This window comes from Mytilus californianus, unplaced genomic scaffold (genome assembly GCF_021869535.1).
Source record: "Mytilus californianus isolate M0D057914Y unplaced genomic scaffold, xbMytCali1.0.p SCAF_70, whole genome shotgun sequence".
Taxonomy (NCBI): Eukaryota; Metazoa; Mollusca; class Bivalvia; order Mytilida; family Mytilidae; genus Mytilus; species Mytilus californianus.
In genome coordinates this window covers 520,399-544,175 of record NW_026262724.1, presented here as the reverse complement: position 1 = coordinate 544,175, position 23,777 = coordinate 520,399, and the positions used below count along the sequence as shown (strand labels likewise).

At 31.7% G+C, this 23,777-nt stretch overlaps 1 protein-coding gene across 6 annotated transcripts in view; it reads right to left on the bottom strand.

Annotated features, from left to right (window-relative positions):
* LOC127710315 (uncharacterized) overlaps positions 1-23,777 on the bottom strand; it is a 644,133-nt gene that overhangs the window by 215,201 nt on the left and 405,155 nt on the right. The window contains exons 1-6 of one of the 6 annotated variants that reach the window (XM_052216117.1): positions 18,693-18,808; positions 12,981-13,172; positions 10,425-10,727; positions 8,849-8,915; positions 7,117-7,181; positions 4,942-4,998 (exon numbers count right to left, since the gene is read on the bottom strand). The exons of 4 other annotated variants lie outside the window; for them this stretch is intronic. In XM_052216117.1, coding sequence (XP_052072077.1) covers positions 4,942-4,998; positions 7,117-7,181; positions 8,849-8,915; positions 10,425-10,434 — 199 coding nt within the window. In that variant the 5' untranslated portion in view covers positions 10,435-10,727; positions 12,981-13,172; positions 18,693-18,808. Of the gene's footprint in view, positions 1-4,941; positions 4,999-7,116; positions 7,182-8,848; positions 8,916-10,424; positions 10,728-12,980; positions 13,173-18,692; positions 18,809-23,777 lie in introns of those variants that run through there. One more of the 6 variants, XM_052216118.1, reaches the window with a different exon arrangement.

Genomic DNA, 23,777 nt, shown 5'->3' with positions numbered 1-23,777 from the left:
TCTCTATGTGCCTTGCTAAAGGAAGGAGTATGCAGATAAGTCGTTGTCGTTAGTTGCTTGTTGTTTTATATTTGTTTATTATTTTGTCATATAACAGGCCATTGGTTTCTTCATTTAAGTAGTTTCACGTTTAGAGCGTTTTGGACTCTTGAAATTTATAAAGTTGTTTTCCTTTTTTTCTGTAATTGGTTTATACCAAAGCTGGTGAACTATAAGTCCCCGAAGGTAATATTGGCTCAGTTGTTAGTACTTCGGTATGGACATAATTAATAACAAACCTTTCTTAAATTGTCCGTTTATAAATTTAGATTTATTAAGAAACTAAGGTTTCAGCTTCATCAGGCAAAGTTGATCTAAGATGGATTCGGCTATAGTTTTAGATCCATTTTTGCTCTTCAACTGATTCGGTTCTTATACATCCTTGGCTTTCAAATATTCGGCCTTTAGTGTCCCTGATGAAGGCAAATACAGAAAATCACTTTGAAAGCATCATTTTCATAAAATGTTGTTTTCATATTTTACAGTACTGGGTCGATACCACTGCTGATTGCCTATCATTCCCATTTAGTATGGACATAGTCTATAACAAACCTTTCTTAAATTGCCCGTTTAAAATTGAAGTTATTTAGAATCTTAGGTTTCAATTTCTTTAGACAAAGTTGACCTCAGATGGATTTGGCTATAATTTTAGTTCCTTTTTGGTCCTTTAGCTTCTCGTTTGTTTCGGTTCTAATACATTCTCGGCTTTTAAATATTTGGTTTTGAGTGACCTAATGAAGATCAATCCAGAAAAAACCCGCTTATGTTGTTTTCATTTTGTATCATGTTACGCCTTTCATAACTGTCTATACAGTATGGGACATAACTTCTTATTAGACTTCACGTAAAAATACAAGATTTTGATATGCTTATACGAGGGAGATAATTGACTCTATCCCATGGCTCAACAGGAGACAATTTTTGAATGTCACCCTCTCGTGCAAACCAATCAAAAATCGATAATTGAAAGGACAATCAACTGAATTTACATGGATAGTTGGCCTCCGAACTTTTTCAAAAACAGTCAAAATAAAAAAAAATCGTTTTGCTTCACATCTGTGTTGTTTTTCTAATAACTGTAACGTTGTTATGTACATTACGTCATAGTTAAGTACTTCCAATTTAAAATTTAACAACTTTTAGTATTGGCATCGTAAATAAAATTCAACTTATACATGAGGTATCATGAGACATTTAAAAATATTGCTTTGATTTATGGTTCAATACTAATCTGAATAATAGCCTTCTTTTCGATGATTAATATCTCAGAACTCTTGAATGACTTATTTGTAAATCATCAAAATTGAAAGATACCATGAACATTTCAGTTACAATCAAAATGAAAAAAAGTCACTAATGGACAATCGTACCAATGAATTATAACATATACATTTGATATGTTTTATTTATCGAAATAAATATGTCAGTTTTCATGCAGATTTTTCTTGGCATTTTTAAAACATTTCTCCTGTGAAGTAATTTATTATTATGAAACAGATTTTGATGATCACAACAACAAATCGTATAGTAATTTAATTATAACGATTAGAAGGACTTTATGTTTAAGACATTTCTCTGTTTTTCTTACAATGGGAAAAGTCTACGCAACGCTTATAGGCAATGACGTCATTTTTGCCCAATCACAAATTTTAAAGTATGATAAAGTTCCGGATATACTATTGCAAATTATTATATCTCAGTATGTTTTTTCTATAAAAAGAATGAAATATTTGTGCTATTTCATTCCACAGACTATTTGCCAGTCAATAGTTTCAAAGACTATTACCCCGGTGAATAGTTTAATAAACATATTTCCCGTACTTTTTCATACTAATTTTTCATTGGACAACAATGACGTCACTGACCATTCTGCTTTGATGTGTGCGCTTGGCAACGTTAAACTCTAAAATATCGTAAACGGTATAATCTGTATGTGTCTGTCGTCGTAATTTCAAATTAATATATTACTTACAGAAGCAATTAAAAAAGAAAAAGAAAATATATGCGACATATTTTAGAACTAAAACAAATGTATGGTATGTGTCTGTCGTCACGGCGTCTTCGTAATCTGTGATTGCTTTGGTGTACAGTAGCTAGCGTTTATTATATGCAAGGGAATTTTTACACAAGGATTTCTGGTCTTGATAACAAAAATCAAAATATTGACAAATAGCAGACAGACAAAAACAACCTTGATAGTTCATCTTGTGCATGTTTATGTGACTATTTTTTTCCTAGTGGCGTATGCAGATCGACTTTTTAGAAAGTTGTTTTGTTCGGTATAATAAAACACTTAATGACTGGTTATGTGGGTAATAGCAAGTTTGTTGTCCCTGAGATACAAACTATTGCTTGAGGAGCCTCAAGCAATAGTTAGTATCTCAGGGACAACAAACTTGCTAACCATCATAACCAGTCAACAGGTATATACTGTTAACCGATAGTCTTTAAAACTATTTACTGGAAAAAGTCTATAGAAAAAATACCACAATTAGTTCATTATTTTCTATTAAGAAAAACTAAATGAAGAGTGTCCAATGGATACTAATCCCCCGCATGTAAATATACAGTAAATTCTGGTTTTTTTTCAATTTACAGTGGGAATTAACTGAAAAACAACAAAAATGATGCCACCCAAATTCGAACTGGGTCTGTGTTTGGTGGTAACACAAATTGTGTTTAGGATTAATAACATTTGGTTGAGGTAATCTAAAGTTAGTGTGGAAACGGCAAATTTAGCAACTTAATGCCCATTTTTCCATGAGGTCCGTAGGATCCGTTCGAGATTTAATAATTTTGGATATCAGCTTTTCATGAAGGCCGTAACTGTATTATTATACTAAACTGTATACAAAGATATAATTTGCAATTTAATCTACATAAAAATTTGAGATAAGTTTACAAAGTTCATTCCGACTCTAACTAGAAAAATCAAGATCTCCATCTGTACTTATTGCATACTCATTTAAGCACAGTAACGAAACTTTTGTAGCCTGCTTAGTGCTTTTGGAATCTTTTTGTTTCAAACTGCCTTCACTGTCAACATCTGAACATATGCCTAATCGCTAGGCGGCCGTCATTTTTTCAAGATGTAAACAAACATTATGACGTCATTAGCTAATAATTAACCTAAACCGTTGTCATTAAACCTATGAAGGCAGACTTAAGTATAATTAACAATAACCGAAAATTATACCATAGCAAACTATGGTATACTTTAGTTATACCATGGTTTATTCTTAGCAACTGTTCTATTTAAACCTGACTTTGACCACAATTATACCATAGTGTTAAGATGTCACAACAATTTAGATTTTTTTTAAATATCTTTTTGGCCCTAAAAAGAGCCTTTTCAGCAAAAGCTGTTTTCTAACTCATCATCGGCTTTAATCTTTAAATTCTGCGTTGGCAAGATTCAATATCTTTCTGTCGACTTCTCCCGACATGCGTCCCTGCTGCTCTAAAAATAAAAAATTTGCGTACATCGATTCTTGTCAATTGTCAACTTTCCACATCTTTTGTGTCTTTCCTTCCCTCTATAAACGAGACTTCTAGCCTGGAAAAAAATATAATTTTTATATTAAAGGTTAAACTAATTACATTTTTTATTAGGCCTGATAAAAAAGTATGTTTAGGGTGTTAATATTAATGAAGGTTCGAAATAAATGAGATAAGACTGCAACTGACAACTCGACATGAGTTTGCTTACTTATAAAAATGTCAGGGAAGACTGTTAAAATTAGGTAGGGTCGAGTTATCCAAAACGAAGCTTAAATTTTAGGCTTTTTTTTAAGTAGCATTTTCTTATCTAGAAATTAAATAACAATTACGGTTTTGGCTTTTGAAATAAATTAAACGGTGTATGATTTAACATTTTTTACTTTATAATGTTGATTGATAAAACAAATACTCACCCTTTGCAGTTAAACAATTTCATGTTCAACTGGGAATCTTCCATGCAGTTCATGCTTAAATCTCCAATGCAGAGTAATTATAGTCCAACAAATAACATTCTTTAAACCGTCATTCTTAAAATTGTCCTTGTAAAATTCTTATTCCTGTATGCTGCAATCCGTGGAAGTCGGTAATCGTGATTGTCAAGAATTGGGTCTTTTCCTATATATCTAAATCTTCACATATTTGTGTCAGGGTAATGTCTACTTCTTCATTGCACACATATACATCTTATTCTTTCTGTATCATCATATTTCGTTGGAAACGTTATTTGACGCTCCATTATTGTCGATGACTTTTGTCCAACTTATGTTCGCGCCTTTTAAGAAGTCCGTGATTTTTAGAAAGTGGGTGGGGTTTGATTGTTAATCCCAAACTAAGGGAATATTTTTACTGAATCTTATCAAATTATTTTCAATGCAAAACAAAAAATATATGCAAAATATTTTTAACAGTGAAAGTTGCAATAGGTTAAAACAGATATTTCATATTTTTGGAAAGTTTTTCAGTGTATCGTAAATTATACCATAATTTTATGTTGAAACCCCATGATAACCTCACTCGACCTTGTCTCGCGAGGTTAAGGCCGGGGCTTTCAACAATAACTATGGTATAATTTACGATACACTGAAAAACTATTAAAAAACTATGAAATATCTATAACTTATTTTGACGTGCAAATGTGCGCCAAAGTTATTTCGCTATACGGATATTCCCGAAGGGTTATTTTGCGAATATTCCCAAACAGCTATTTGGCTTCGTGCATAATCCAAAATAATTATTTTATCTACTCTACGAGCAATTTGCTGCAGTAAAAAGTGATTAATCTCCTTGAAGGAAAAAAAAACATACAGTAATATCTTAATTATTGTATTTGTGGTTACTATAGTAAAGTATAATAATAACTATTATTTTATCTTTTTTTTTAAAATATGATATTGTATTTACCTGCATATATAATGACTACCACTTTTAAGATAACTGAAGCCTGATTTGACCAGGTACCTAAAAATATGAAAACATTATTACTGAACAGATGCGAATTTATTTAATGACTAATATGTTTTACTAATTATAAATATCCAGTAAAAAATGAGCAAAATGTTTTACTAGTTGTAAATATCCAGTAACAAAATGAGCCAAATGTTATACTTGTTGTACATATCCAGTAACAAAATGAGAAAAATGTGTTACTAGTTGTATACATGAATATCCAACTTAAAAAATGAGAAAAATGTTAAACTAGCTGTATGTCTTCAAAAACAAAATGAGCCAAATGTTTTACTAACAATCTACTTAAATGTGGTGAAAAACACAAGAGTAAAATGCATTTCCCATACACATTTTTAGTGTATGGTCTATATATACCTTTCATATCGATATGAACAGAAGCAGAATTAAAATTACAAATAAAACTATTTAATCCTGTCATATTCATGTGATATAACATAGAAAAGATCATTGTCAATGGTTGTTTATGTAATTGTATATCTTTAATATTTTTTTGGCTGATTTGTTATGCTAGTTTTTATGAAATAAATTAACTGTTTTACACTCTGTAAAAGTAAGAAAGTTCTTTGACATATTGTATAGACACCTCTTTATTACTGAAGAAATTTGCATTGACCTTGACATAAGTTTTTGTGTTTTTTCCCCTTGGATTGATGTCTCATTAATGTTTACCAATTACTTCTTCGTAGATTATCATCTGAACCTGTATTGCTCTCCTGATATATTTTGTATTATATTGACAATGTATTATTCAAGGCTATCAACAGTTAAAGAAAGACACAAACTGGTATAGCTGTTCATTAGCCATATGCAAGGTTCAGCTAAAAGTGTGACCTAGGACTTGCAGACACACATTCCAACAGTACTTGCAACATACTTCATGATACGGGCCAATATTGGTACAAAGTATCATTATAATACTTCAAAGCATGATTCGTTTCCGCGTTGCACATATTTTTTCCCATGACAAAAAACTAAAAAAAAATTTCTGTTCTTTAAAAACATTATATAAATATCTCTTTGAAATGAAGGTTTGAAAGCTCCAAGTTTGATAAAAATCTGGCAAGAACTGAACACATGAAAGCGCTAACAATGCAATTGTCCATACAATAAATATTTCCAAGGGACATAATTATTTAAACAATTTTAATGGGCACCGATTTTTGAAATTGTCAGAGACATTGCTGAAATAAACCTATAATATAAGTTTCATAAAAATTTGACAAGAATTGTGCACTTGAGAGCGCTAACTGTGCAATATTCCATATATTTAATATTTCCAAACTATAACTCTTTAACAAAAATTAATCGGAAATGATTTTCAAACTTGTTCAAGACATTGCTGATATAAACCTATGTTATAAGTTTCGGAAAAAAATGACAAGAATTGTAGACGTGAGAGCGCTAACAATTCCGGATGGACGGAATCATGGAATACCCATGTCCCTCGCAACGCATTCCGCTGGGGACAATAAAGTTGTTATGAAACAGACACCAAAGTTGGCCCATTGTCATGATTGTAAAATTTTAAAACAGTTTATTTATATATTTTTGTATTTTCAGATGCTGTAGCTTGACGAGAGCTGGTGTTCATAGTCACTATTCTTCAAGGCTTCATATAACTTTCTTTACCAAAAGGTTTTTTATAATTCTTATAGAATCTTATAAAATATAAACCAGTATATATCTTTTTTAATCCAACTAACAGATGCAGCCACGATAGACAATGGTTGCTGTAATGAACCATAATTCTGACAAGACATTTATCATTTTCCGATGTTTTGCAGCTAAAAACCCTATCAAGAGATTTAAATAGAATCTTTTCCCCCAAATCATATTTGTTTCAAAATGATGACACATTTGATAAGGACTACATCAATTTTGAAACTACACAAGCAAAAGATGATTGTGACTCAGATCATCATCAATCAGCCTTAGGTTTCCTTCAGAAATGGTTTGCTAAACGTTTCTGACAACTAGTTAATTCTGAATAACAGACACTAATGAAAAAGCTCACACTGACCCTTTTGGTTAAGTGAGCTAAAAATTTGTTTTTTTTCTTGCTTTCTTAAGTAAGTTCGGTATTTTTGTTATTTTACACCTTAAGCTTACGTGAACCTGAAACTGGCTGAAACTGTTTCTTATCAACTGCATCAGTTTCTTTCGGTGGTATAATTCTAAAATGTAAATATAAAAGGTAAAATGAAATTATCTTTTGTTTTTCCTACACATATAACAAAATACCTCTCTAAACAATACACATCTACATCACTGTAAAATACAAACTATAACAAGAATCATTCTAAAGACTGTGTAGCCAATTAATTTCCTCTAAAGACACTTAATATTTATATTTCTAATTTATCTATTGATATTCCCCCCAGTTAAAGTTGACCGTTACGACATGATTGGTGTACTATTTAGGCCGTTAAAAAAATGTTTTTATGCTCATAAATGTTTTATATTTTTACTTTCGTATCTTTTGATCTTGTGTATAAAGTCACAGTTCTGCCTATTGTTAAAGACTGTGTGTATGTTGACCTAAAGTTGAGTTTTTCATATTTGAACTGTGCAAATGTTGTGCTAAACATACCCCAACTTGTAATTTAAATTTAAGACATACAGGATGAAGGCATCTAACAGATCTGCAACGTGCACATGCACAAATAACATCACTATTGAACTGCTGACCAAGATGAAATCCTTTTATCTTGTAGTGTTTGTAAAATGTGTAGCTAACAATTTTAGGTTCATTCAACATATTGAAAAATTCAAAGTTTCAGCAACTAGCTGGTAGTAGGCATCTGACATATACAAAAGTGTTCACATATTAAAACTCATTACTGTCAAGCTGCTGACCAAATTTAAAGTTTTTCTATTCAGTTGTTTGTAAGAAAAGCGTGACAATAATATTCACTGGATGAGCAGACGAAGGGATGGAGACTATTAGCATATCCCCTGCAACGCAGACGTAGGAAACAAAAATGCTGGGCTAATCAGATCAGTACTTAAGCCCAAAAACAAATCCCAAAACGAAAAAAAAAAAAAAGACACAAAGTGCTGATTTAAGAGAAACTCGCTTTGTCAGAATATACTTCAATTTTAATTAATAAAGATGATTGATAAACCATGTTCTCCTGTTTTCCCAGACTATAATGTAAATAAGTACACGTCCAATCTATTGATTTTAAAGACGCCATGACAAGTTTGTGAAAAGACGTATGACCTTGTGCAATGCTAAAATATAAATATCAAAACCATATAGATATATATTATGAATAAAACTGGATAGCAATACATCTATAAAAAATTATCTGCTTACCCTTCCGGAGCACCTGAGATCACCCCAGTATTTGGTGGGGTTCGTGTTGCTTAGTCTTTAGTTTTCTATGTTATGTCATCTGTTCTATTATTTGTCTGTTTGTCTTTTTATTTTTGGCCATGACGTTGTCAGTTTGTTTTCGATCTATGAGTTTGACTGTCCCTCTGGTATCTTTCGTCCCTATTCTATAGGTAATATTGAACTATTAAAAATTACATCAATTTTAGTACCAATAAGACGATAATAAAAGATCTAACTACAATGCAATATTGATTACCTTTCAGAATGGTTTTTTTTTCAAAGGAAGAAAAACTATAAATAACATCACAATAAAAAGTAGGAAATGATATTCCATTCGTTACAATATGAACAATCAAACTTCTATCATAAATCTATGAACAAATTTCGTAAAGGTTTTAAATAATTTGCGGTAACAAAATACCTGACTTAATAATTTATCATTAATTAAGTGTTTTAAATGTTTATATGGATGTTTTTACTCAAAATGTTTATGTCTTATACCTGTTGATAATTGGACATTTTATATCTTCAGGTAAAATAGTCTCAACTCTCTTCATACATCTGTAATCTGAAATAGTATGGCCAAATATTAGCAATAAAAAAAACCTTCATTGAGCAACCTTACAAAATTATATTCTAGTATCATCTTAATCTTAGACAAGTGGTGTTCTGAAACCAGTTTTATGAATTTCCTTCTTTTTTTTGGTAAATTTGACCTTGATTGAAGACATAGTAACATGAAAAATAAAAAAAACTATAACTTCAAAATCAATATCATAGATCTTTCCTTTATTCAATGTGACTATATATCCAAGTGAAATTGCAATCCCGTATGCAGTATTTAATTTAGCATCCAGAAACCAATTTTCTACACATTTTATTTTTAGAAATTTTGACCTCGACCTTAAGACATAGTGACCTCAAAATCAATAGGCATTTATCACCAAGATACCACTTTTCGGGTACACATTTTAGTCTATTTACAGTTGACCTTGACATTTGAGGTATTCACCTAGAAATAAACAAGGATCATCCTCTCATTATGTGTGACACTATATCTAAGCAAGGTTAGAATCCCATGTGTGGCATTGGATTTGGCATCTGCTAACAATTGTTTTGAAAAAAATTTCAGTTTATTTTAGTACCTATATATATATATATATAGGTACTAAAATAAACTGAAATTTTTATATAATATGACCGTAACTTTGAATGAAATGAATCAGAATCAATAGGGATCTTCCTTTCATAACAGGTGACCATATATCAAAGTAATGTTCTAATCCAAAATAAAGTATTTGGAAATCAAAATGACTGATAGAATGATGGATAAACAAACTTAAGGGCATGGCAAAGAGTATAATCAAAGTACGGTCATAATAATATTGCATCTTGCAGATAAATAAAATCATATTTCGAAATCAATGAAATAATATTATTCTTATTGAAAATTTCCAATTATTTGGTTACAAATATTCATTCTTATCTGTGAACAAACATGCATTATATGCATTTAAGACAGTAAATGTTCAATAAATAACAAAATTAAAGTAAGTTATTTTGAGGAACTAATACGTCAACTATTGGTTCCAACTTTCATTTCAACAATAGGTAATCTGACAAAATTTTAGGTACATCAAGCAAAACTCATTAAACCAGTCCCCCAGCCATATCTTTAATATAAACACAAGTTACGCTTTGGCATTATATTTAATACAATGATATTACTTTAAATTTGATAGATTTTATCTATAAAAAAAAAATCCTACGAAATGAGACGCATTATGTATAAGATAAAAATCTAATCAAATATTGAAATTCTACAGCAAGTAATACAAAGATATCCCTGTTATAAACCAATTGCTTGGTAACTATTCTAGTGGACACATTGCTATTGTTCCCCTTAAAATCAGCATTATTAACCAACAAAAGTATTCCATAACACTTCAATCATGACAGTCATTTCGAAATCAAGTACAGAATAAGATTACAGGTATTTTCTTCTTCAAACTCAAATAGACAAAACACTTTGAAAGTAAATAACAATGCCAATACTATAAATTTCACTGATATTTACCTGCTATCATCACTCTATCATTTTCACATTTTTTTATGTAACAACTACAGTCTTCCTCGGCTGGTTTACAGGAGCAAGGGTCCGTTGGTGGTATAACATAATCATTACTTCGTGTGTAGTCACATCTACAACTGGCGTCTGCGAAGGAACTTCCATTATTAGCCAAAATCTGCCCACTTGATTTGCATAAGGACTTACTTAAGGCACATTGACTATTTCCATCAGTTGTAAAAGTAAACGGCTGGTATTGAATTGCATCACATGAAACTTGCTCTAGGTTTGGGTTCAATATGTACTTTGAACCTGGAAAAAAATGGATCGATTATGACCACTGTCAGACTCCTAGTTAAGTTATAGACCTCATGGTCAGTCATATGATATATCAGGAGATTGAGTACATCTAATCAGGAGTTTTAGTTTCAGATCAGGATGTTTTGATTTTTTTAGTTCAACCTGTTACAATGATTTAACTTTGTCGGTGATATATAAATTGCAATCATGTATGTTCATTGTTCTCCTGCTTCAGTCCCAGAAACCAGGTGATGTAAGAGTTAACAATAATAGTGAACAACAGCTGCCTGAAGCATGAAAGAACACAGAGAAAACAATGGAAAAACACAGTTTCTTACATGTACTTTTGTATGTAGTTGTTTCATTGGCAATCATACCTAATCTCCTTATGTTATTGCCTCAATGCCATGGGTTATACCCCGGTCAGTTTAAACCAAAGACTGTAAAATATGTATTTGCTGTTTCTCTGCTTTGGGAGTAAGAGCAAATACAGGTTGCCTCAGAGTCAGGAGAATGTTCCGGTAGGGTGGTATGTCTTCCTATTGACTTTGTAAACTTGTACGTAAAACAATTTGTTCAGCGTGTTTAGATGTTTAGTACAAATCAGGGTTCAAATTCATATTGCAATTGCATGTTATTGTCCTGAATATGCATTCAAGTTTCCACTGGACGTTATACAGCCAGACATCATTAACATCCTAATTGACCAATATTTACTAACAATGAACAAATTAAGGCTTCTTTCTATTACCCTTTATATGGTTATTAGTGCTGTCACCCTTTACACCACTCAGTTTTATGAATAGATTTGTAGTAAAGGAACCTTTCGTTCAAACAAGGTTTGTATGTGTACTCATTTTGAATGTTTTTGTATAAATTAACATCTAATGTAACATATTGAGTCTGGTTGCTTCGTAAATGGTCAAGTCATTTCTTATGTAACTTTTTATGTGTTTCAGAAAGGGCTTCAATGTAATGGTTAGATTTCTCAGGTGTGTAACAGTGTTTCACATGCAGAATAAACTATATTGTACTATTGGTTCTAGTTTAGATGTGAAGACATCGAAGTTTTATATGTTTCGAACTGGTATTGTTACATTTTTTGTTTTTTTTTTGCTTGTGTGTCTCTTCAGGAGACCATATATGTTGCTAGTTTGATAATTAAAATTCTGAATATAATCAAATATCTTTTAAGTCCAGAATATGCGGTAAAAACTAAGTATGATGATCATATTTCAAATAACTCTTTACTGTTTGAATATGTTCGCTTTCTAATATAATTTGGCTGTTCAATACACACATGCATATGACCAATGGGAAGCACTTCGTAATTTCATGTGCTTGTGAGTGCTTTTGTACTACCTCTTAACATGCTTGCTCAATTTTCAAAGTGCCTTTCCTTGGGAACCATGGATGTTTCAATGGAATACCCTTCTCATAAAAAGTGTTCATCTACAAGCATATCAAAAACCTTTTTTTAATGTTGTATCAAGGATTGTTTATTCCTTTGTCCTCAGTCTCTTTTTTTATTTCTTTATTTCTTAGTTTATGCAGTCTGTAAGAAGAGCTGACAGACAGATGATGGACAGAGTGATTACTATAGAACACACGTCAACTAGTCAGTCCTTTATATTAAATATTATATCAAATTATTTATCAAGAGTAGCTTAGGTCGAAAAAAAAACATATAGCCTAACCTGATGACTAGTCTGTTAATTTCATTGTTTTGATTGTTATGCATATGCCCTATGACAATACTAACAATGTATAACGAATTTCAATGAAAATATTTCCTTAGATAACACAAGCACATGTTAGCTGTTTTTTGACTAAAATCATATGTATTGTGTATTACTTTCGAAATTTTACCATGGACAACCTAAATGTAACTTCATTCAATTGATCAATTCAGTTTTAATGTGTATTCATTAGTTAATAAATTTTGAAAGTGTGAATATCATTCAAACTCATATCTATTTATTATTGAACCAATTTTCTGCTAGCTCATTCGTAAAAGGATGATAGAGAACTTGGAAACAGGATAACGTTCGCTCAATTGTTTGAAAAAGATGGTGATACATTGATCTAACTAATTTAAAATCAAAGATAAGACTACAAAAATAGATTGGCTTATCTATGTTGATTTCCTAACTCATTAATATTTACCATAGTCCACTAATGAAAATTTTTACATATTTTAGTTAAACATATGTTTATGCCTGTTTATATATGAATCATATAAGCATCAAACGCACATGATCTTACCTTCTCTTGAAACGTCCTCAGGGCCACAAGTTTCTGTGAATACAGTTTTTTTGTACTATTTGATTTTAACAGATCAAATAAGCAAATATAATTTTTTTGGTCTGCACACCTATAAGATCTGGAAATGAAATTCCACTGTGACGAATGTGGACATATCTTGTCATATCCATTTGAACATGTTAAAATCGTTAGCTAAAAAAAGTAAACATGGCTTATTAATAGAAATATTACAATACCAATATTGATAAATCCTTTGTTTAGAGAGGGTGAACACAGTTCATGCAGTTGGTTAAACAACTAACTTATCTTCCATGAGGCCCTCACATAAAATTCAATCAAAATAGATATTAACACAAAGTTAATTTACAATCCTGTTTTCCAATGTATCATTATAAGGGATAAAAAAAATTACATGCAGTAGGTAAAATAAGAATATGTCCATTGAAAATCGATCAAAAATAGACATATTAACACATAGTTTATTAACATTTATATAGTTCAATAAATCATTACAAGAGATTAAAAGTAAAAAATAAAAAAAAACAAAAAAAAAAACCACTAGTACATGTAGTAAATAATAGAAGAATGCATGAAACACCGACAAAATATGTAAGAGTCAATGTACTTCTGGTAATTCAAACCTATTGATGCTTTGTGGTCATTAAAAAAACATAAAGCCATTTGTGTCTGTATCTTGTCATTAGAGATTGGTTGGGGAATGAGTGCTCTCGTTGTGCAATAGCACACAATGATGAAGTAACTCGAGATCGGTAAGAATGATGACACCAAAATTCAAACTTGGAGTTTATAGGTTGTCATAAGCATTGTGTATAAATTTCAAAACATTTTGTTGTGTAAAAAAAAGTAAAGTTGGAGTGAGGAAACAGTAAATTCATCAAATTTTTCATTTATAAGAGAAAGGCGAAAGGTACAAAAGGGACTTTCAAACTCATAAGTCGAAAATAAACTGACAACTCCATGACTAAAAAAGAAAAATGACAACAGACAAACAGCAATACACAAAACACGACATAGAAAACTAAAGACTGAGCAACACGAACCCCACTTAAAACTGAGGGTGATCTCAGTTACTCCGAAAAAGTAAGCATATTCTTCTCCCCTTGTTGCACCCGTCGTGTTGCTCGTGTACGTACAAACCCGGTAATAAGTCTAATTCAGTAGGTCACATTCGGGATACACAGGTTGGTTCCCATTGAATACCGATTGTTTGTTGAAAAATAAGTCCTCCTTAAGTAACAAATATGTTGTCAAGCAAGAAATCACGCTTTGTTAATGTCAGTTTTAAAGAATTTTATGTTTGAATCAGAGTTATTTTTAACAGAGTACGATTTATCCCTCCTTAAGACAAGATGCTTGTATCTGCGTTTGCCATTCTTTTTTATGAAACTTAGCAGGACCCATCTTGTAGTTTGGAATGGGGAATACTTTTGTAAAGTTTAGAACAGTCAACGGTTTTAATTCTATTGACTGATGAAAGAGTTTTAGATTGTTAGACTTTAAAAGATTTTTGTTGATTTTTTAGTATCCACATCTGATTAACGCCACCTCCAAATTGACAAAGGTGTTTGTATGTTTTGCTGGGATTGGTTATCGACACGGCTATTTATATAAGGGAATGGGGAGATATCTTTTATCAACACTTTATACTTAGAGGGTTACACAGTTAGCACAAAAATACGTCAATTTTTGTGGTGTTGATACATTCGTGTGACGCCCAGTTTATAATTTCATTGTGGTGTTCAGGTGTGCTGTCGTAAATTCATGGGAGGTGTTGGTTGTTATCCTGTAGTTTACATGTAGTAATGTACTTTTATATTATTTATGTATTTCTATGTCTGAGTGTTCATGTGTTTATTTGTACTGTATTCCTGTAACGTAATGTTGTTAACTTGGCGGTATTTTTAACATTGCCATATAAGCGGGAGGTTTGGCTAGCCATGAAACCAGATTCAACCCATTATTTTTTTCAAAATGTCCTATACCAAGTCAGGAATATGGCAGTTGTTATCAAATAGTCCGTTTCTATGTATGTTGGCGTTAGTTTTAATTGCAGTTCAGTGTTTCTGTTGTTCCGTTCTTTTCCTCTTATGATTAATGTGTTTCCCTCGGTTTTGGTTTGTGACCCGGATTTGCTTTCGCTTAATCGATTAATGACTATTGTACAGCGGTATACTACTGTTATTAGCCTTTATTTAGCTATATAACTAATCTTCCACGAGGACCTATCATAATAAAGGAAAGCATATCATTTACAATATATCGCATACTTTATTTTGGCTTTTCGCTTTAAAACTTGGTGGAAGATAAAGAAGAATAAGCAAGCAAAATGCAGTAAGATTAGGAAGATATGACCTTTATTATATGTTAATAAATTTTAAAATTATAAGAATCTAAGGTTTCAACTCCCTCAGGCAAAGTCGACCTTAGATGGATTTGGTTATTTTTAAGGTCCTTTTTGCTCATATAGCTCTTCAACTGTTTCGGTTTTAATAAATTCTTCATAAGGCTTTCAAACATTCGGCTTTGAGCGTTCCTGATGAAGGTAAATCCAGAAAGGCGCTTCGGAAGCATGAAGTTTATAAAGTGTTATTTTTTTTTCATTTTTTATTGATAAAGTCATATCAATTTAGAATAAAAAATTCTGAAAAACAAATGAAAATTGCCATATTGGGTTATTAAGTTGATCTACTACAAAACTGTTTTAAAGATATTGGTTTTATTATACTCCAATCTAAATTTTTATAGATAAGATGATACATAGTTTGTTTATGTGGCTAAAAACAGATGCAGATAACTCTTCTTAATACAAATTACACACACATTGTTCTAAACTGCAATTGTTGATTAGGATTTATTTTTTGTATGTTCATACAGTTGTCTCCATAAAAAGTCTTCGTTTGAGTTGCACCTGATATTTTACAATACATTATAATATATGTTCTTACTCTTGAATGTTATATATTGTAAAGATTATTTAAATAATTTCCAGTTTTGATGATGACTTAATATATGCTTGTGTAAGTACTTTTTTCTTACAACCCCTGAAATTCACCAGTTTTGGGACTCTGGCCTTTTTTCTGGTTTGCTAACCATTTTATTAATTATATTTAAACTTTAAACCTAATGAACTATAAAAACAAAGAAATCTACTGCACACGGATGTTAAGTGACTGCAAACGTCGGACCTTCAAAAATTGCTCAAGAGAGACCTGCTTATCAGTTAATAGATAGAGTTTCGAATATATAACAAACAAGTGAGATTTTAATTGTTCATGCAATTACATTTTATGAAAATGCATTTATAATTGATGGACAATGAAGCATTTCATCAGAACAACGTTGTCAAAAGACATTTAAGAAAAGAACTTTATTACTTATATTTTAAGTTAGAGTGCGGAAACGAAAAAAAATAATTGTAATTTTCTAAGTTATAAAGGGTCATAACTCTAGAACGGTAAGTAACTCACTACCCATATTTAAACTCTCTCTGCAAATTTTAGTTCTTATCATTGTGTATGAGTTGCATAAAATTTGGATTAAGAAAACGTAAGTTACAGTGCGGAAAAGAACAAAAAACCCGCGAAATACAAATTTTGGCCCTTAGCATTGTGTATGAGTTTCATAAAATTTGGATGAACGAAACTTCAGAAGAAGTGCGGAAATAAAAATAGGACAGACGGTGAGACGGATGGACACAGAGACGGGTGGAAGGACAATTAAGGGTAACACTTAATTCCCGGTTGCCTACACTGGGGGCATATGGCAACGGGGCATAAAAATCTTAAAGTCAAAGGGAGATAAATCTACCTCGAAATTACATGCAGAAAGAAGTCAGCATCAGCATTTTTGTGAGGTTATTGACCATTGTAATTGTAGATGACGTGTGTTTTCTGGTTAATATAAAACAATGTTTTTCCAAGATGAGTCAAGAATCATGGGTGTTTATATAATATTATTCTCTAATGTTAAGTTTGCACATTTACATAAGTATGCAAAACAATAACATTAAAAACGACCATACAGTCTGTTGTTCAGTGGTTTTCGTTTGTAGGCGTGGTTCATAAGTATTTCTTGTTTCTCGTTTCTTATATAGATTAGACAGTGGCGTAGCTCCATTGAGTCAATGAGGCAACTGCCTCACTAGATTTTGCTAGGTTTTGTTACAAAGCAATGCTGTCTATCATGAACTCTTATTTTACTGAGTTGCATTCGAAATAACTGACCTCCATTCGAAATATTCTAATTGCTGAAAGCTTTGTGCGACGCCTGTTTAGCCCTTTATATAAAAATAAGAAGATGTGGTATGACTGCCAATGAGACAACTGTCAATCAAAGCCCAAATGAGGGAGATGTAAACAACTATTGGTTACTAGTACTCTATGGTCTTCAAAAATGAGCAAAATCCATAACGTATGTATAAGTAGCTCATACGAAAAAACCAAAATGACAACAGAAAACAAAAACCATTTAATATACAGGCTCCTGCTTCATTTTGGACAGGAAAAAAACATACTATGGCGGATCGGAGTGAATTCACTACCACTCTTTTAAAACCGCGCTGAGACCGTGACTTCAAGGCATCAAATATTTTGCCTCACTGAAAAAATTATCAAGCTACGCCACTGTTAGACCGTTGGTTTTCCTGTTTGAATGGTTTTACACTAGTCATTTTGGGGCCCTTTATAGCTTGCTGTTCGGTGTGAGCCAATGCTCCGCGTTGAGGGTTGAATTTTGACCTATAATTGTTAACTTTTTATACATTTTGACTTGGATGGAGAGTTGTCTAATTAGCACTCATACCACATCTTCTTATTTATATATACAACTTAAATTTTTTATGACAAGTACTGGAATGATTACACAAAACAAAGTACTAGATGAAGTATCAGCACAAGAATATAAATACACAAAGATTGCATACTTGATTGTCATTTAATCTGACATAAAACAGTCCAGTAGTTTTCGGCTTTTCACGACCACACTGACTTAAGAGTCTAGTTGTAGAGATGCTACCCCACATGTTGTAGCTTCATTTAATTTTTATTAGAATGATATATCAACTTTTTTTATTATATAACAAGTACTCTTTTCCTATTGTTATTCCAGCAGTAGAGTCTGGGAGATTGTGTAGATTAAATTACTTTCCATAAGTGGGCGAATTGACAGGACTAAATTCCTCCGGATTTTATTCTATCTCACGAGTAGGGCGAGTTGGCAGGACTAAATTTATCGGCATTTTACTTTTTTTTTTCATATCAGTGGGGCGAGTTGGCAGTACTAGATTTATATTAATTTTACTATTTTTCATAAGTGGGGCGAGTTGACAGAAAGTGTGACAATAACCAAATTAGAATACCAATGATTAAAATATATGCATATATCCGTTAACTAAGACCCTGTGCAAATACATTGGTATAAGATCCATTGATGAGGAACTTCCCCGGCCTGTTATTAAGATTTTTGAAAATTAACATGAAGTCCACAGGTACTTGTTTCTGAAAAACATTACCTATATACTTTGTTTTTATATATTATAAATTTGTTTTAGTGACAAGTGCCTGTGCTTTCACTATTGCCTTGATTAAAGGCTATAAACGACCTGTATCAACTACATATTAATGTACCCTCACCATATTGAATTGACCAGTTGATCTTGACAAGACTTAGTGACACAAAATGTTATCGACTTACCAATGACACTATTAAATACATCAGCAACTCAATTCTTATTAAATGCATTCTTCTGGATTTGTTTTTTCAGTAACCATGTTTACTTTCGTTTTTGGAACGGTGGTCGAAAAGTCCGTTTCTATTTTTAGATCGGAATTCCTTTAAATTCTTTAAGACGCAGGTGAATATCGGTTATGGTCATTTTTTCGGAACGTTATAAATAAAAAGGAAAAAGATAGTAATTCCTGTTAATTCGTCTTTTAATAAAACGAAAAATTATAGTACTCGATCCATGATAATACCAACATAAATACACAGATGATAATTAACTGTAAAACAATGGGAACAAAAGTTATTGCATATCTATTTATTTTATATTTTCTTTGTTCCAAAGATCAAGGAATTGAAACTAAGCAAAGAAATGCAACTACAGGTACAGAAATATAAACAGAACACATGCTTGACTGGAGTAGGCCAGCATTTGCTGAAATGTTATGATACCAAAGCCGCATATTGATCTGGAAAAAAGAGGCCCAAAAATATAATGGTCTATGTTCATAAAAGATCTGAAAATGAAAATGCCTAGCTACGAACCATGAAAAAAAAAGAAAAGACAAAAATGGACAAAAAAAGAAAACGTATAAAGAATAATGGGCAAAATGAATAAAAAATAGAGAAACATTATCTAAAACATTAAAAAAAAAAAAAAAAATTAGTGACCCCCTTTCCAGACCCTCATAGTAGATGTCGACCAAATTTACAATGCAGTTTGTAAAATTAAATGATTTGTATGATATATTGTGCTTAAATTTTAATATGTATGGTTCTAAAATTGTTTTAATATGATTTTATAGAATGGATTGTTTAAATTTTATTAATTGTCTCTTCATTTCAGTTATTATGTAGAATCACTGACATTTTTTCTAGTGATTATGCATAATTCCCGAAAATATCCGTAATTATATATAATCACTAAAGTTACCAGTGATTATAAATTATGCCTGAAAATTTTTGGGATTATACATCAGCCTTATTATACACGTTTACTTTATAATATACATAAAAAGCATTTTGGCCATGATCCAGCGCCACAACCATGATAACTTTTCATAAATACTTAATTGAGAACTTACTTAATTCCTGGTATTGTTTTATTCAAGTAAAAGTTCTTGACTAATAATAGTCCTCGAAGTTATGCTTTCACAGATCATTATTGATATAAGATTTAAACTAAATGATGAGTTCATAAAATATAGTTTATTTAAATAATGTGGTCTTGTTTTTATTTATAAACACTAAACAAAGGAGTGAGTATGTTTGACTTAGTAAAAGGTTGCTTATCCACGTGTTATATATATCATGATATTTCAGTGTGAATGTACTTGTCTCACAACATGTGTCTGTATGTATAATAATAAAATAGAAGTTTTATTAATTTGATGACTTGTTTCAACATATTATCAAGAAAGAATTTTTCACTTTCCCTGATAAAAATTGCCAGAATGGCTTTGAGTGGGATCCCGTCTGTGGGATGGTGTTGAAGCTGGGGAATCTAGCTTTTGTATCTGTAGTCGGCTGTTATTGTACTACAAGATACGAACTTGTAACATCAGGTTAGATGTTTTGATACCAACCAATATATGAGATATTGGGTTTTAGTTAATGGGTTGGAATCTAGATCACAGTTCATTCACATCCAAGTCGGCAGTCCAATTCAGTAAACAGAAACGAATCGGTAAAGTCCAAATTCTTTTAATCTAGTCCAATTATAAAATAACAGTGTTACAAATTAGCAATTTTAAACCAAAAACAATATATATATATATCTGCAAGCGTTGTAAAATCCAAACGCAGTTCATATGCTCTCGTTGACATATCCAAACAGAGTCCTTGAATAATAATTTAACTTTCTTTGAATATTAAAATAGCGTTGCTAACAACAAAGTTTGTAATGGTCATTTTGTCAATAGAAATTAGATAACGGATTCGGTTTTCAAAGTTAACTTTTTACACGCGTGTGCATTGAACATAACGATAATTGAACAAATAGAAATATTGAATAACCGTAAGAGTTTTATGTTCAATGTTGACCATAAGTATTGACAAATATAAAATTATAATCTAGCATGTTTCAGGTGTAAACAAATATTTCGGACATTTAAATTCATAGTGAATTTCGAGATCATTACTATTGAATAAATTAAATATGCCTGGTGCACACGAAATGCACACGTTAATAAACTGTAATAGAATTAGCCATAAACATAATTAGATAGGTTTGCATATAAAATTTAAATAGCACAATAATAATGTGTCACAACTTATTGTTTTGTGTGAGACCTTGTTAAGCGTTTACACTAATACAATAAAATATAGATTTGCTCCAGTAAAATTATGATATAATCTAAAAACTATAACCTGTCTAGCTGCCCATATGTAAACAAAGAGATGTGGTATGATTGCCAATGAGATAACTATCCACCAGAGTTCAAATGAAGTGGATGTAAGCAATTATAAGCAAACGTACGGCCTTTAACCATGAATAAACCAAATACCATATAGTCGGCTATGAAAGGCCCCGACATGAAAAATGTGAAACAACTCATACGAGAAAATCAACGGCCTAATTTATACAATACTGTGTACGAAAAACAAACCAATATAACAGACATGAACCAACGGCAAACCCTGAGCTACAGGCTTTTGACTTAGGGCAGGCACATACAAAATGTGGAGGGATTTGTTTTTATTTATATATTCGCTGCATTTGTTTGCACCTGTCCTAAGTCAGGAACCTGTCGTTCAGTGGTTGTCATTTGTTGATGTGGTACATAAGTGTTTCTCGTCTCTCGTTTTTTATATAGATTAGACCTTTGGTTTTCCTGTTTGAATTGTTTTATACTCGTCATTTTGGGCTCTTTGTAGCTTGCTGTTCGGTGTGAGCCAAGGCTCCGTGTTGAAGGCTGTACTTTGACCTATAATTGTTTACTTTTTACACATTGTGACTTGGGTGGAGAGTATGCTCATTGGCACTCATACCGCATCTTCTGATTTTTATGTAAAATATAGGAATATATAGTTATTTTTTAAAAATTTCAAAAACAAAAACTAATATAGTACCGATAAAAAACGATATTTAAAGATTTCACATCTATGTCAAATTGTTAATCTTTACGAATACTGTTATTAAAAGGTTCAAATAGTTTACCTGGATCCAATCTAAATTTATGGGCCCTAGAAACAACATCACCGTAAAAAATAGGATGATATATCCCTTTTGTGATAAGAATTTTACAGGTACAGCCAAACTTCCTAACCAAAACTTTGTATCTATGAACTTGGAAAAGGTACTTATTAATTTGTGGTAACGAAATCCCTGAATTATTACTTAACCAGTTATACATTTATTACGTTCGTTGAAATCTAAAACGCGGCCGCAGACATAGGCATAGCGAGAAATTGTGAAATATACACACTATAATAAGAGACCAAATGAACATCACCGTCCAAGGAGGGATAGGAAAAATCGTCTCTTTGGTCGAAATTGTTTGTATAGAGTTTCCTACGTGAAACTGAAATATCCAAACCTAGAAAAGGACAACTCTTGCTGATTTTTTTTAAAAGTAAGTTCAGTTTAGTAAATTTGCGCAGTAAAATTAGAAAATTCTCGATAATTGAAAGCAACACTATCATCACGGTAATGATAAGAGTTTTTAAATCTATCAATGAAATGTAATTTAGAGGATCTTTACTGAGTTTGGCCATAAACTGTGATTCGTAACAATACAGGAACAAGTCTTCTATTGAAGAGGCACAATTGGTGTCCAAAGGAATACCTACAACCTGTCGATAAACTTTATCGCCAAAACGTATATAGATTTTGCCAAGGAGAAAAAATAATCATTTCAGTTAATTCTGCAACCCGATTTTTTAAAGGACCATATACCTAAGTAAGAGAACTTCTGTTTAAGATTGTGTGGTGGTGTAGTGTACAGAGTAAAAAAACGTCAACCGAATTGAACGAACCACCAACAGCAACTAATTTATCCAAATAGTCCAAAGTGATTGGACCTTCCAAAAATAAATAACGCGATTATTTCCATGTACTTTATTACACAAATTAATAATAAATGTTTTGATAAAAGTAAGGGAACTAGTTAACAACACAGAATGATTAGTCGTAGAACACTTACTAGAAGCCGAAATGCAACGAAATTTAAACGGGTTTTGTGTAGTTTAGGAAACCATCGCATAGTAGGGACTTTCAAATTTTCAGAGGAGGACTTAAGCAGAGCAGTGGTAGTGACATGATTATCTACTATATGACTCTCCGTGTAGATGAATGTATAATTTCATTCTTTAAAAGAACATCCGTGAAGTATTAACGTCATACCACTACCACATTTTTGGCTGCTTTGCCGGCCGGTACGAACACAAACCGCTTTGCGAGTACTTGAATGCATCTTGAATGTTGTTTTCAATCCTAGAAATGGCCGTATTATTAACCCTTTAAAGGGACATTAGCTGTCAAATTTATGTCCACTGATTTGACTCAAATTCTAATATTTGTATAATATTCTAAATCCAAATTTCAAAAACTTCAAAAGAAACAACTTATAATGTATAGATTCGATATAAAGGTTCTGCAGATCATGTGGTGTAGTATAGACTAGACGGCATCTAACTAACATCACAATAAACTCCGAAAGTTTCTATAAAATTAAATATTAATACACAGACAGGAACAGGTCATTTTGAAGTCATGGTAATGATAAAAAAATATGTAAATCATCGTTTTATCTTAAGTACAAAATGCTTTCTGTGTGTGCAGAATCAGTAAACGAAATGCATCTTCCACACGGCTCCCTAGTTTCACTTTCCAATGCTGACATTTTTTCTTTTTATTAACTGAAAATGCGTAACCCATGAAAAACTGACTTATTCCTTTATTCATATGAGGCTGACTTCATACAGGAGCATCTTAGGAAGAATAAAAGAAGCTAGCTTTATCCATTTACTTCACGTTCCGTTATAAATTTGATGTCCTCTTACTACATAATTCGAAGTTTGTGACTACGTTGAACGCATCTTTCCCATCCATCGAAC